The 14274-nt window shown below is 39.2% G+C and overlaps 1 protein-coding gene across 4 annotated transcripts in view; it reads left to right on the forward strand.

The window, feature by feature from the left end:
• gdpd4a (glycerophosphodiester phosphodiesterase domain containing 4a) overlaps window positions 1-14274 on the forward strand; it is a 27923-nt gene continuing 13649 nt past the window's right edge. Inside the window, exons 1-8 of one of the 4 annotated variants that reach the window (XM_053234940.1) lie at window positions 4459-4755; window positions 5961-6002; window positions 8974-9265; window positions 10978-11081; window positions 12778-12871; window positions 12961-13020; window positions 13145-13243; window positions 13397-13490. In XM_053234940.1, the coding sequence (XP_053090915.1) occupies window positions 9083-9265; window positions 10978-11081; window positions 12778-12871; window positions 12961-13020; window positions 13145-13243; window positions 13397-13490 (634 nt within the window). In that variant the 5' untranslated portion in view covers window positions 4459-4755; window positions 5961-6002; window positions 8974-9082. Of the gene's footprint in view, window positions 158-4458; window positions 4756-5960; window positions 6003-8973; window positions 9266-10977; window positions 11082-12777; window positions 12872-12960; window positions 13021-13144; window positions 13244-13396; window positions 13491-14274 lie in introns of those variants that run through there. The other 3 variants (XM_053234938.1, XM_053234941.1, XM_053234939.1) reach the window with 3 other exon arrangements.

The raw sequence follows: 14274 nt of genomic DNA on the forward strand, positions 1-14274 counted from the left end.
AAACACACTCTCTCTCTCTCTCTCCGTCTCTCTCACTCACACACACACATCTCCCGAGTCTGCGCGTGAAGTGGGATCTCCTGCGCAAAACGCACTGCCAATGCCAGCTATTCAAACACCTCCAAGCCGCTGAGGGAAGGAGCTTCTCATCAGGATGGTGAGTCTTTCTCAAATGCCAAGTTATTTTATTCACTGACTACTAAATGGAAAAAAGGATCTTGTGCTCTCCATAAAATCAAAAAAAGATGCATGTATGCTTGTACGTGTCTTCTAACATGATGAATCCAACTGAAGGAAATGTGACAAGGCAGATGTTTTAATTCAGAGAGATAGATAGAGAGAGAGAGAGACAGAGAGAGAGAGAGAGAGAGAGAGAGAGAAGAGGGGGGCTGCTTTCACCTAATTTACTGTTTAAGGTTGCAGCAGAGATAGAAACAGCTGCACCAGTCTGAAGGAGAAAAGTATTGAGGCAATGCTCAGAATGATGTGCACAGATGGACTGTTCAGCTCTATGTGCATGCTGTTATTCATGATTTTCCTCTTTTTTTTTTTACACACACACAATTCTTCCCCTTTTCTTCTCTTATAGCTGTGATGCTCTCTATAGCATGTTAATTAAAACCTCGAGTGATCATAATAATGTGTAACATTAGCCACCATGCACCAGTATGTATTATATATAATGTACTGAATGTACACTGAATGCGCTGCAAAGATAATCTAATGATGTACTTTGAAAATGACCCATGCTGCATTGTGTGTGTGTGTGTGTGTGTGTGTGTGTGTGTTTATATTGTAGTGGGGACCAAGTGTCCCTACAAGGATAGGAATATGTGACAGTTTTGACCTTGTGGAGACATTTGTATGGTCTCCACAAGGAAACAGTTTTTCTTTCTTTCTTTCTTTCTTTCTTTTTCATTTATTTAAAAAGCATAACAAAACAAAGGGCCAGAGTGTGTAAATTTGGTTACCGAAGTTAGTTAGATTTAGGTGTAGGCATTATAGCTGCATTAATAAATATGTCAATGGTAGGTCCTCACAAGGATAGTAAGACAAATGTGTGTGTGTGTGTGTGTGTGTGAGAGAGAGAGAGCGAACTAGTCTTGAATCTGTGCAGTCTGTTCATAAAGATAACACACTCTGCTGTACATGCACACACACATGCAGAAAACCACATTTATTAAATTTCTCATGCATAACTGTATGTTCCTGATGCGGTTTCTGCATTTATAGATCCTGCTCTTCCAATGCAGCTAGCACAGCTGGATAATCTTTATTTCCCTCTGGAAGTCTGATGTGGCCTATTAGCAGTGATATATGAGTGCTTTTATGATTGTGTCTTATTGATGACTTCTAGTAATCTGTCTGCTGATTTCTCGTATATAATGTGTGGTGGTATATAATAACAGTAGCAGTGGCAGTGCCATGGTTAAGGTTGTTAGTTCAAAATCCAAGGGCTGTTTCTGTGCCATCCTTTGGCCCTTTTTTCTGAATGGAAGTGCTTAGGATCCTGCGCTAATGACCGGAACGTTGTGAGTTCAAATCCCTCTGACTGAGAGCCACTGTTATGTCCTTACCTCAGCTCTGTGCTCTTTTTGCATTCTGCCTCCCTTGTAAGTCACTTTGGAATGAATAAATGAATAAGTCAATACACAAAAGGACACTATGGTATGTCCTGTGTGGCTGAACAACTATGTCCGCCAAGCACCATTGCATCATAAGTGCACCGGAGGTGGCTGATTAATAATAATTCATTCAGTTAGGCCAGCTTTGCATGTTAATTGTGTTCCTGCTGTACACTCTGTATTTGTTTTTAAACAAATTACATAAAAGACCAGTGAGAACACTGTATATTAAAGCACTATAAAAAACCTTTGATCATGCTTTATATTATTATCTTTGTTAGTTTAATTAGGCAGCTTTCTGGTTAAAAAAAAAAAGAGTCTTGACACCATCATACTGGGGACTGCCAGAAATGTATGTATTTACTGTCATCTCCTTCCTTGAGAAGTACACACTTTAAATTTGGTGCAAACAACAAACCTTAAAACACATCTATCCCTAGATTATGTTGCAACTGAGGTTATTTCAGGAGGAAAAATGTGGCCTACATAGGCAGCCTCATGGGTAGTGACTATAATGTGTCTACTATAACAATATTGTGTGTGCTGTTTATCATGGTATGTTGTAAGGAATAAAATATAACTGGAAAATAATGATGGCGATGCCCTGTCATTACCACTGCGAAGTTGATTATTTTCCAATAACAGCATGTGTTGAAATGTGTCTGATACCCCTGATTTGTCAAAGATTGCAATTTTTTAATTCATTAATGAACAAGTTTTATATTTCAGCCATTTATACTGTAGATAGATTTAATGCTGCTGAACATCTGTGAAACTAGTTAGTTCCTTTTAGCACTTACGTTATAACAGCTATAAACAGTTGTTCCCCCACCAGCCTCTCTTTGATTCTCTTTCATGAGGTTAATAAAACAAAAACTGCAGCTTGTCATGTTACCAAGAAACTGCAAAGTCCTCTGTCATGAAGACTCTCCTGTATTAGGAAACCTGAAGGAACAGCAATAGCCCTAACTGTTATAAAGCACTGGCACTGGAGACTCCTTCCATAAATGCTTAATAAACATCTCCAATCTAAACATGTTACCTGTAAATTAGTTGTTACTATAGAAATGATAATGTATTAAAACCAATGCATTAATATTAATCTGTGATTTGTTTTGCAGTCGGGACTGTCCGAGCTGTGTTATTATAGAAAATTAATCAACACCTTCTGACCAATCAGGTTTGAGAATTCAACTGTGCTGTGGTATAAATAAGAATGACACATAGATCAAACTAATTCACAACTTCCTAATACATTGCAAGTATTCTCAGACAGATGTGGGGAAATACATTGTGTCAGACAGCAGATCACGAGAGATACGTACGCTTAAAGGAATGAGTCTCTCAGTGGCCTGTTTAAAAAAATAGTTTTAAACATTTACATTTATTGATCTGGTAGATGCTTTTATCCAAAGTGGTTTACTCTAATTCACTCTAATTGTAGAGGTGTTAAATGAGCTGTCAGTGCTACAAATGCTGCAAGACCAGAAAACAAGTGCATGATACACTCAGTGGTTACTTCATTACTATACCTGCCTTGTACCTACACTTAATGGCCAGTGTATCAGGTTCCCCTAATTACTGACTGTAGCTCATCTGTTCCTGTCCACAATATAGTATCAGGCCATCTCTACCAAATCCATCATGAAAGAAGTCCACCATAAGACCACAGTTGACCAGAAATGCTGCTTTCTGTGATACACTTGTACCAGCACTACACACACTACCACGTCAGTGTCACGGTGTTGTGCTGCCCCACCACAACACCATGACACAACCAGTTATTTCATAACTGGTCCTATGGTAGTCTGTTGATGGATGGATGGATTGACAGTCACTAACTGTATATCCAGAAAGTGCACATCTGTGGCACCTGATAAAATGGTTAATGATTGTAGCTAGGTCAGGGTGCCTAATACAGGAGCATCCATGCTACCACCACCGCACTTCACAACAGCTTCTTCCCTCAGGCAGTCAGAGTACTCAACAACCTGCTGCCTCTAGCACTCACCTGGACTAATCAAAACCTCCCACCAGCTACCACTGCACATCTGCATTTTATAGTGCTGCTAGTGGACACTTTTACTATTATGACACTTACACACACTACCACAGTCAATTACTGCTAGAACACTCAATAGTTTACGGGCACTGGTTGCAGTACTTTTTCTAGTCAACACTGTTCTGTTGTGCTGTCTAAGTTGGTGGTAGCTCAGTGGGTAAGACCTTGGACTTCCTTCCTTGATGGGAAGGTGATGAGTTCAAGTCCCAGTGCTGCCACTGCTGGGCCCTTGAGCAAGGCCCTTAACCTTCAACTGCTCAGTTGTATAAATGAAATACGTTAGTTGCTCTGGATAAGGGCATCTACCAAATGCCTTAAATGTAGTTGACATGTACTGTCCTGTGTATTCATGTTATTGTTTGCACTCATCTCACACTGCTGTGTATTTGCACTTTATGTAGTCTTGTACTGTATACTGTGTAGTGTGCCACGGTATTATTACATGTTGAACCATGTTCCTGGGGAAACAACATTTCAGTCCAATATATACAAGCTATATAGAGGAATGGCAATACAAATCACTTGACTAATAAATTGGCAGCTCCAGTGTAGCTGTAGGAAGAAGAGAGAGATGTCCAGCTAAATGCAAGCGTGATACACAGAGTGAGTCACTGAACAGCCAAACTCCAAATATTCCAGTTTGTAATAATAGCAATGATGCACAAGGGAACCACATGGCAAAACAGAGCACACCTACACAGATATACTGTTAAATCAGGGTGTAGTGCTGGGGTAATGGTGTTTCTGGGCGTTCACGTGTGCTCTGAATTAGAGTATTAATCCTCAGCTTCCCACAGAGGGGATTCAGAAGGGATTCTGCGACTGAATAGTATCCTCGCTGGGATTTAAGCTTTGGGTATGAGTAGTACAGTCGGGAGGCGACGGACAGTGTTGTGGCTTTTGCTGCGCAACAAGTAGGTGCTTTAAGCGCATGCGCGGTGCTATGAAGCCGCTACACACGACAGAGTGCGAGCAGAGTCGCTCGCGCGCGGAGACCCTCGCGGCTGATGTGGCAGTTATTTCCGGTTTTCTGAGCATCCAGGACAAACAGCGAGGGAGATGAAGAGTGTAAGTGAAACATGTCGGCTGTAATGGAGTGCCTGTGGTTGTTTGTGGTCTTGTTCATAGCTACAGTGCGTTATTGGTGTTGTTGGTGTCAGTGTCAGGGGATTGTAGTTAACTAAAGTAGCACTAGTGCATTTGCAGCTGCTGGTTTTCAGCTTTTAACGCTGTTTCGAACTCTCTGTCATTATCTTTTATTATTATTATTATTATTATTATTATTATTATTAATAAAAAGTGTTTAAATGATGTCAGGATGTTTGCAGGGGTCAGGGGCTCACGTGTACTACATCCTGATTTTGGAAGCACTGCTTATCTGCTTTATGCTGTGGCAGTGCTGTGTGTGTGTGTGTGTGTGTGTGTTGTATACAGTGACAGTGTGTGTAGGTGAGGTGTTTGTGTGTGTACACTTACAGTGTGTGTGTGTGTGTGTGTGTGTGTGTGTGTATATACAGTTACAGTGTTTGTAGGTGTAGTGTGTGTGTACAGTTACAGTGTGTGTAGATGAGGTGTGTGTGTGTGTGTGTGTGTGTGTGAATCTTGGTGAGGACTGTGTGTCCCCACTGTGATAGGAGTATCTGCGAGTTTGGACCTTATGGGGACATTTGGCTAGTGTGTGTGTGTGTGTGCGTGTGTGTGTGTGCTTAGGAAGAGGAATGTACTGGGTGCGTCAAGGCGAGAGTGAATGAACTACAGTGCCTCCTCCACAGGGATTGATTGTCTCTGTTCCTGTGTGCCCAGTGTGCAGCACATTTCAGCTGCTTCTTTGTCTCGAACACACCTGATTTGATCTCGATTAGGTTTAACAGAGAAGAAAAATCACCCAATCCCAGATTTCCAATTTTGTTCATTGAATTGTAGGAACGTACCTGACTTGCTTTGTTTGAAGCCGTGCAGTATCTCTGTGCATGCACCATCTATCCCGACACATTAATATTACATTAGTTAATAAAAGACATCAGTCATTGTGCATATCTGCTACACAAAGAAATCAGTAGATAAGTGTATTTGAATTGAAAGCTGTTCTTGTAGTTCTTTGTGACTTTTTTAGATGTATTGTTACATCTAAAAAAAAGCTAAAATAGATGTCTGTACATGGGACATGGGAAATTGGCAGCATTTTGAAGTGTCCATAAATATTCTAGGTCTTTATTATAACTAATTATCAGCACATGCCTTGTTACCTAATAATGCTTTTTTTTTGTACTCAGGCAGAAATGCACTTCACTGCATTACAGCATTATCATGATCAGGTGTGTATCAGGTGTGTAAGATCAGCCCATCCTGCCGCAGTGACCTTTGCTCTGTATGCATCTGCTTTTATTACAGAATAACAAAGAAAGACTCCCTGCTAGTATTATTTGATAGCATAAAGAACTGGCATTAAAGAGTGTAAGATGGCTGATTGTTAACCAGATTTTAAATGTTACTGTTCACTTTTTTTAATTGTTAATGATAATTGCCTTTTATCACACTTAATAATACTTAAAATCATGAAACAGTAAATAAATTCATATACAATTGTATATATTACTAAATGTTGTTCCGATTATTAGGACATGTCTAATTTTAAGCTCAAGTGTTGTTGCTCAAGTTGTTGTGTTTCAGCACTCCTTTATGCAGGACAACACCCAGTGTGTGTTTTTGCTTTCACAGTTGACAGCTACACCTGTCGCTCAGTCGTATTAGTACTTTAGCGGATTTGTCTGACCTCTGGACCTCAACAAGGATTGAGGTTGTTTGAGCTGAGGACAGTCAGGAGTAAGCGTATTCGACTTCGCTTTTACCTGATGTAATGTTCCATTAGGTAACGAGGTGGAAGAAGTGTCTGACTTCATTTTAATCTTAAGGTGTTCATTAAATCCCCTGCTGAGAGCCAGAGAACACACTGCAAAAAATGACATGTCGGCAAGTGAAAACTTCTTAAATATAGTCAAATATATCTAGTATTTCCTATTATAAGATTATAACCCTATTTCTAGACAAAATCAGCTAAAGATTTGCTACACAGCGTACCCTAAGCTAACCCTTAACTTAGATTTAACAAACAGAGCTTCTAGTTTCTACAGGGGTTCTAGTTTGGAGCTTTCTCTGATAGGGAAACATTTTGTTGTAGGGTTCTATATACACTACATGGCCAAAAGTATGTGGACACCTGACCATCACACCTATATGTGCTTTTTGAACATCCCATTCCAGATTTAGTCCCCCTCCCCCCTTGCTTCTGGGAAGGCTTTCCACTAGATTTCAGATTGTGGCTGTGGGAATTTATGCTCATTCAGCTATAAGAGCATTACTGATGTCGGATGAGGAGGGGGTTTGAGGGTTCAGTGGGGTTGAGGTCTGGGGTCTTTGAAGACCACTTGAGTTCTTCCACTCCACCCTTGGCAAACCATATCTTCATAGATCTCACTTTGTGCACAGGGCATTGTGATGCTGGAACAGGTTTGGGCTTCTTAGTTCCAGTGAAGGGAAATTGTAATGCTACAGCATACAAAGACATCCTATACAATTATGTGGCAACAGTTTGGGGGTGTGATGGTCAGGTGTCCACAGACTTTTGGCAGTATACTGTAGAACCTTCATAGTTTTGTCCATCTGGCAATCTTTAAGAGTTTCTATGTTTGACCTTTTTTCTAAGAGTGTAGACTGTATGGCTTAAAGAGCTAAACCAATTTCCATGCCCATTCTTGGTTATGTAAAATCTGGATTATGTTTGCTTTTAACTATGTGTGTACAAGATGGCCGCCGCATGTATCCTATGGGTGTTTGGAGCATCACCTGTGCACTTGCTCAGAAATGAACACTACTCAATGGCTTGGTGCAATACCAACGTAAATGGCGGGGGCGTTGTCGTATGATGGGACGTCAAGTAGTCAAGAAAGATATTCTAGTGCAAACCATGATATTCCGCTGAACCCTGTATGCAGATGAGTAGTCAAACTATGCTTCTCACATAGCAGCTACACATACACATATGAGTAGTGAATTTGAAGCTTAGTTACAGCTTTCTGAGATTGATGCACTATTACCAGCAGATGTTTTTCTGAAGAAATGAGGTGTAAATTTGATGAGTAAAGAATCCATTCTGTCAGGTGTCAACTTCAGTACATATTCTAGCTGCACAAGTAATTAACTTAATAATAAAGTTCTTACAAAGTTCTTACATAGTAATATGTAGACAGAGTATATGAGGCAGGGAACCACATGGAAATGATTTTAACATCTCATAAAAATGACATAAATGTGAATTATATTTAATTTCTACTTTAATGCTGAGCTACAACCTTCAACCTACCTTAAGCTCAGTGTGTTTGTGAGATGATACGGTGAGTGATTATTAAGTAGCTCTCACTCTGATGGTGGTCATGAGTCATTATGTTATTATTATTGTTATTATTATTATAAAACAGATTCCATTTTACAACAGATTTTCATTTTAAAAAATGGGGTTTTTGAGTTTCTTCAGGTGGAATAGACATAGGAGCTGTAGCTATGGTGGATAATGGCAGGCATTTTAAAGCTTCTACTAATGTGGCCTTGAATGACTACAGTGCTTCCAAAGCTGATGTTTATCAGTGGGCGATGTGATCTTATGTTATCGCTAACGTAATGTAGTATGCCATGATGCGCTTTTCTGACCCTATTGTGGTTATCCATAGTAGTATCCTAAAACCATCTACATTTGGGAGCTACAACTGCTCTCTCAGCTGTTTAGTAATTAAAAAAAAGCTTAGATATAACATTAGCCAGATTTTTATCAAAAGTATTTTATATGAAAATTAGTTTCAGCTGACTTTTTTTTTTTCCTTTATGTGAAATGGTGGCCCACTATGCCAGGATGTTATTGTATTTTTTTTATTTATTAATATTGTATAAAGTGGATTTTACAAGCCTTGTTTCTTGTGAAAAAAAAATAGATTAATTTAATTATAGACTATTACACCAAAATGATCAATTGTATTGAAATAAAAAAAAGTATTGTGATGATAATTTTTTTCATTCATTTTTTTCAAGTGTCATCCGACTTGTTGAACAGATCCTTAAATTTTCTCAGTCTCTTTCTACCTCTTATTATCTCTCTTTCTCTCTCTACTCTTCTACTTCTCTGTCTCTGTCTGTTTCTGTGTATCGCATCACTGTCTTTCATTACAGCTCTGCACCTCTCTGTTGTCTAACTGCCTGTCCTCTCTATTTCTCTCACTGTCTCTCTCTCTCTCTTAGGTCTTCTGCATGATAGACTGACCCCTCCTCTGCTGGCCGTGTATATCCCCTTTCTGCTGTGGTGTGTGTGCGACTGAGTGTGTGAGTGACGTGTGCTCCATGGTGACCCATGGGCCGCTCTCCCATCAGCCTGTCCACACTGAAGCTGGGGAGGTTAAAGGTCATCCGCAGGCAGCTGCTTCAGCGCTACGAGCACCAGCCCTTCGTCTCCTGCCTGGCTGGACTCTATGGCTGCCAGTGGAGGCGCTATCAGAGGGCCAGAGCCCAACCTGGGGAGTGCTGCTGTAGCAGGGTCAGAACTCTCTCTCTCTCTCTCTCTGTCTCACAAACACACACACACATACACACACACTCAGAACCTTGTTCTTAGAATCTAACCCTGTCTTCAGGGGGTCAGGATTATGCGGAAACTTGAGCTAAACTTGACCACCAACCAACCAGAGACAGAATAAATCTATCTTAGATTATCAGTAAACAAAATCAAGATAAAGAAATTTGTCAAATTAGTCAGCATAAATGCATAAAACCATGCAAATACAGGTCAAGAGTTTTAGTTAATCGTCACATCAAACATTAGAATGGTGAAAAAATGTGATCCCAGTGATTTTACCATGGCATAGTTGTTGGTGCCAGAAAAGCTGGTTTGCGTATCTCTGAAACTGCTGATCTGCCGAGATGTTTAAGCACAACAGTCTCCAGTGTTTACACAGATTGGTGAGGAAGGGGGAAACACTTTATAGATGAGAGAGGTCAGAGGAGAATGGCCAGACTGGTTCAAGCTGTAAAGACGGCTACGGTAACTTAAATAAGCACTCTTTACAGCCGTGATGAGCAGAAAAGCATCTCAGAACTCAACATGTTGAACCTTGAGGCAGGTGGGCTACAACAGCAGAAGACAACATCAGGATCCACTCCTGTCACCCAAGAGCAGGAATGTGAGGCTACGGTGGTCACAGGCTCATTGAAACTGGACAGTTGATGATTAGGAAAAGGCCAGATGAGGTATTTACAATCTTGCCTGTTCTCCCTATAATTTTATGCAAACTCTATAGACTGCATGAAAATCCAAGGAGTTTCTGAAATACTTCTGAAAAACCAGCTCGTCTGGTACCAACAACCATACCACAGTCACAGAGATCACAATTTTTCCACATTCTGATGTTTGATGCAAATATTAACTGACCTGCATCTACATGATTCTATGCATTACACTGCTGCCACATGATTGGCTGACTGGATAATTGCCTATATGTGCAGGTGTACAAGTGTTCCTAATAAAGTGGATGGAGGCTGTATGTCTTCTTACACAGAAGGACCACAAGTTATTGTCATTGTTTTATAAGAAATTGCTTTTACCTTTTAAAACGTTCCCTGAATTGTGCTTTGCCTCACTTATTCATTCACTCACACGTGTTGTGGACATATTTGGTAAGATAAATTTGATAAATTGTGCATTTAGTCCAGGCTTGTCAGGTTCAAGGTTTTATAGCTGTGTTAAGCTGTAATAGACTCTCACACACACACTCTCTGTCTCTCTCTCTTTCTCTCTCTCTCTCTCTCTGTTTCTCTCTCTTTCTCTCTCTGTCTACTTTATTAGAAACAGCTTATTTAGACACTTTCGTTGTATTTGCTGATTTCATGAACGTTGCATCGATTACGCTCTCTGCTGACGCAGTTTATAAAAGCAGTTCCTCACTCCAGACAAACAATTCTGCTCCACTTCAGCCCAAAAACAGCCTTCTAAATGACAAATTACTTCTTGAGTCATAATGTCTTCTAGGCGATGAGATGATGAAAGAAAAAGCGAGGGATAGAGACAGAGGAGTGATTGGAGGATTGTTACAGCCAGCACTCATTCTGGATGACTCACACTGTAAATTACTCCAGTGCAGCTTCTCAGAAGGACACTCTTCTGAAAATCTCCTGCCTCACTGATATAAGTTGAATGATTGTGCTGTCATTACTGAAAACCATTTGTCTGTGTGTTATTCCTGATTATTTCAGTTGGAGTGTGCTAGTTTTATCCTGCTCATCATCACATTTTTCCTGACACTTGTCTTCCTGTATTTCTGGAGCGAGGCTCAGAATGACTACGATGACTTTGATTGGTAAGTATAGATGCGATATACGACTTGCCGGACAAATCACAGGTTTATATTAAAGGGCTCATTCTAATACAGTATCTATTCTGTAGTAACAACTTAGACAGAGACACCATATAAACAAATTTTTTAAAGTAATTGTTGATATGGTGAAGGAGATTTAGCATATTTGGAAGGAGTCTCCAGTGTCAGTGCTTTGAAAAAATTCTGTTCTTTTAAGTTTTCTAACACTGGACAGCTTTCAGAATAGAGGCCTTTGCTCTTTGCATCTTTTTTTGTCTTAGTAACTTCATGAAAGAGAAAAAAAGTCTGGTGAGGGAACGACTGGTGCTTATAGCTGTTATAACGTAAGCGATAACAGGAACTATCTTGTTTAACAGAAGGTCCAGAACATTAAATACACCTGTATGTATTGAATAAAACATGTGTGTCGTTCTTTAATAAATTAAAAATTAACATTGGCAAACTGCTGCAGTATAAGAGGAATAAAACACTTTGGGATGTGCCATTGTAGGAAAATAATTAACAGGTTGGTAACAGTAACTCTGCTTTGCGTCGGCTGCATCACACCACCCCGTTGTTGATTATTTCCTTATAACAGCACGTCCCGCCATGTTTTATTCCTTACATATTGCACATATCATCGGTACTTTTATGCTGCCTTCCAAACAAAATATTTCCTGCTTCCTGACTCAAAGCGCATTTGTTTCTGGAGCTCAGAAAGATGCAAATAAAGAAAATAGATGTACTGAGGTTGGTTGAGCAGCTTTAGTTTCCTGATTACATTTTGACATAAAGATGCATTTTGATCAGTTACCACAGGTACCATTTTTTGTTTGCATACTTTTGCATACTTATGTTTCAGGAAAATATTATTGAAGTCGTTGGCAACATGGTTTCAAATGTTTAAAAAAATCTTGTCTTATATATCATTTATTCACCAATGGTAGAGTCAAAACTATTCCTAACTACAATTTAATTAGAACTAACAGTTCAAAAATCCCATTTTGTGTCTGATCAGAACAGTTTGAGTGTGTCCCTGGTGACGTATACAACTTTTGAGCAGCGCGAGTGCTAGAAAAACGTGTAGGAATGACCATACTTTTTTCATAGCACTTTTTTTCCCACACAAGTTGCGAGTGATGAACATTGTGTGGTATGTTGCTGTATTTTTAGCAGCATGGCTCTTCCAGACTGCAAAATAAGGAAAGAGTGCTCTTTGTGGGTTGTGTGCACTCCACTGTTACTTTGTCAGAAACTGTGTATGTGCTAATGAGTAAGTAATATGAGTGTTGTAAAACTGGTTAATTATATATAATTAAAAAAATGAATACAGCTTACCTAACGTATGACTACTAGTTGCGCTATTAGATCATGATTATTTCAATCGCAGTGCAGTCATTCTACTAAATTTCATTCCTTTCACCATTTAACAACACGTAGAGTAGAATTACTCACTATTACCACACATACACTACTACAATAAAACTAATATATAAAGTGCTAAAAGGTCTAACTAGATGCAGGTACAAAGAGGCTAAGTAAGCACAACAGAGCTTTCAGCAGGCAAACTTTAGGAAGCATTATGAAAGGTTTAGCTGACAGTAAGAACCTAATTATGAAAATTCGGCAGGGGCTTTAAGTAATGTGATGTCCAATCTGCTATAAATAAACTTTTTTTAATGATTTCCTCTGCCCTCAGGTTTAACTTTGGGAATATGGGCTTCTGGTTTCCCTGGTCAGTGGTGCTGCTGGTGGTGGCTGCGGCACTTTTCACCTACATCGCCCTCCTGCTGGTGAGACTGTAGAACTGCAGTATTAAATATAAACTCTGTGGTGTTTTTTTAAAAGTGTATTTAATTTAATTAAATTTACTCATTGGCAGGTGTTAGCAGTGTGTCTTCTCTCTGAGGGACAGAGGCTGTATCTGCACTGGAGCCACAAAGTAAACACGTTCCCTAAACATGTTAAAATATTAATACAGCCTCAGTGTTAAATCTCTAGTATTGAGACTTAAGACCTGATTTATTGGATATCAGTGTTTAATTCTGTTGTTTTATGTTGTGCAGATTGGTATTCTGGTGACCCTGATGTTCTCTGTCAGTGCCACAGCTGTGCTCTCGGATGTATGGAGCAAAGAGTGGCAGACGCTCCTCCTGTCCTTTCAGGTTGCTCAGGCTTACTTAACCTGTCATTATTTTGAATGACATTTGAAATACACATCAGTTTATTTAAAAGTGTCAGATTGAAATATCAATATCCATTAACATAATGACTTTATTCATACATTAGTTTCATTTCAATTCATAAATTGTCTGTAGGTCACAGCACCTTTTCTGCACATGGGTGGAGTCTCACTCATGGTTCTCCTGTCTTGGCCAATAGCCTTACACTTCTTTCGAATGAATAAGAGAGGTGAGTGTTGCTAACCTCACTAACGGTGGTTTACCAACATAAGGCTTGTCTGATTTCACAATTTCAATGTATTTAGAGATTCAGTCATGGTTGTTACTTGGTCTGTACAATATGTTTGTTAAAGCAGGTTGGCTGAGTTCTAGTAGCTGGCTTTGTTAGTCTGCAAGCTAGAGATGCATTTTTATAGACTTTACAACACATCTGAAGCTAATATAGTTATATAATAATAATAATAACAATAATAATAATAATTATAAGAAGAAGAAGAAGAAGAAGTGGCGTCGACAGGGAAATACCCTTAAAATATCAAACAGGAAGGAAGATATTGAAGATTATTAAAGAAAAACTATTACAGATATTTGACCTTGCTGTGACCTTGACCCTGTTTGGATTCATTCCAAAATCTAATCAGTTCATCTGCTGGGTACAATGATAATTCCATATAAATCCTACAAACATTCAGCCACTCATTCTTGAGATATTGTGCTAATGAGAATCATGGACGGACGGATGGATGGACAACCTGAAAATATTATCTCGTCAGTGGAACGCCACTCAGTGGTGGTAGTATCATAATAATAATAATTTTTAGGTGCTCGTTAAGTTTCTTAAGGAGTTGTTGACCAGTTGACATCATTTTGTCATTGGTAGCACCATCTTTGATTGATGGTTCTAAATACTCCAAGAAGGTCTTGAGTGGTTTAGAACTAAATGTTTTTCATAATGAAAAATTTTCCATGTCAGAAAATATCATCATATAATAATCATATAGACTGAAATGTCT

This window comes from Pangasianodon hypophthalmus, chromosome 6 (assembly GCF_027358585.1).
Source record: "Pangasianodon hypophthalmus isolate fPanHyp1 chromosome 6, fPanHyp1.pri, whole genome shotgun sequence".
Taxonomy (NCBI): domain Eukaryota; kingdom Metazoa; phylum Chordata; class Actinopteri; order Siluriformes; family Pangasiidae; genus Pangasianodon; species Pangasianodon hypophthalmus.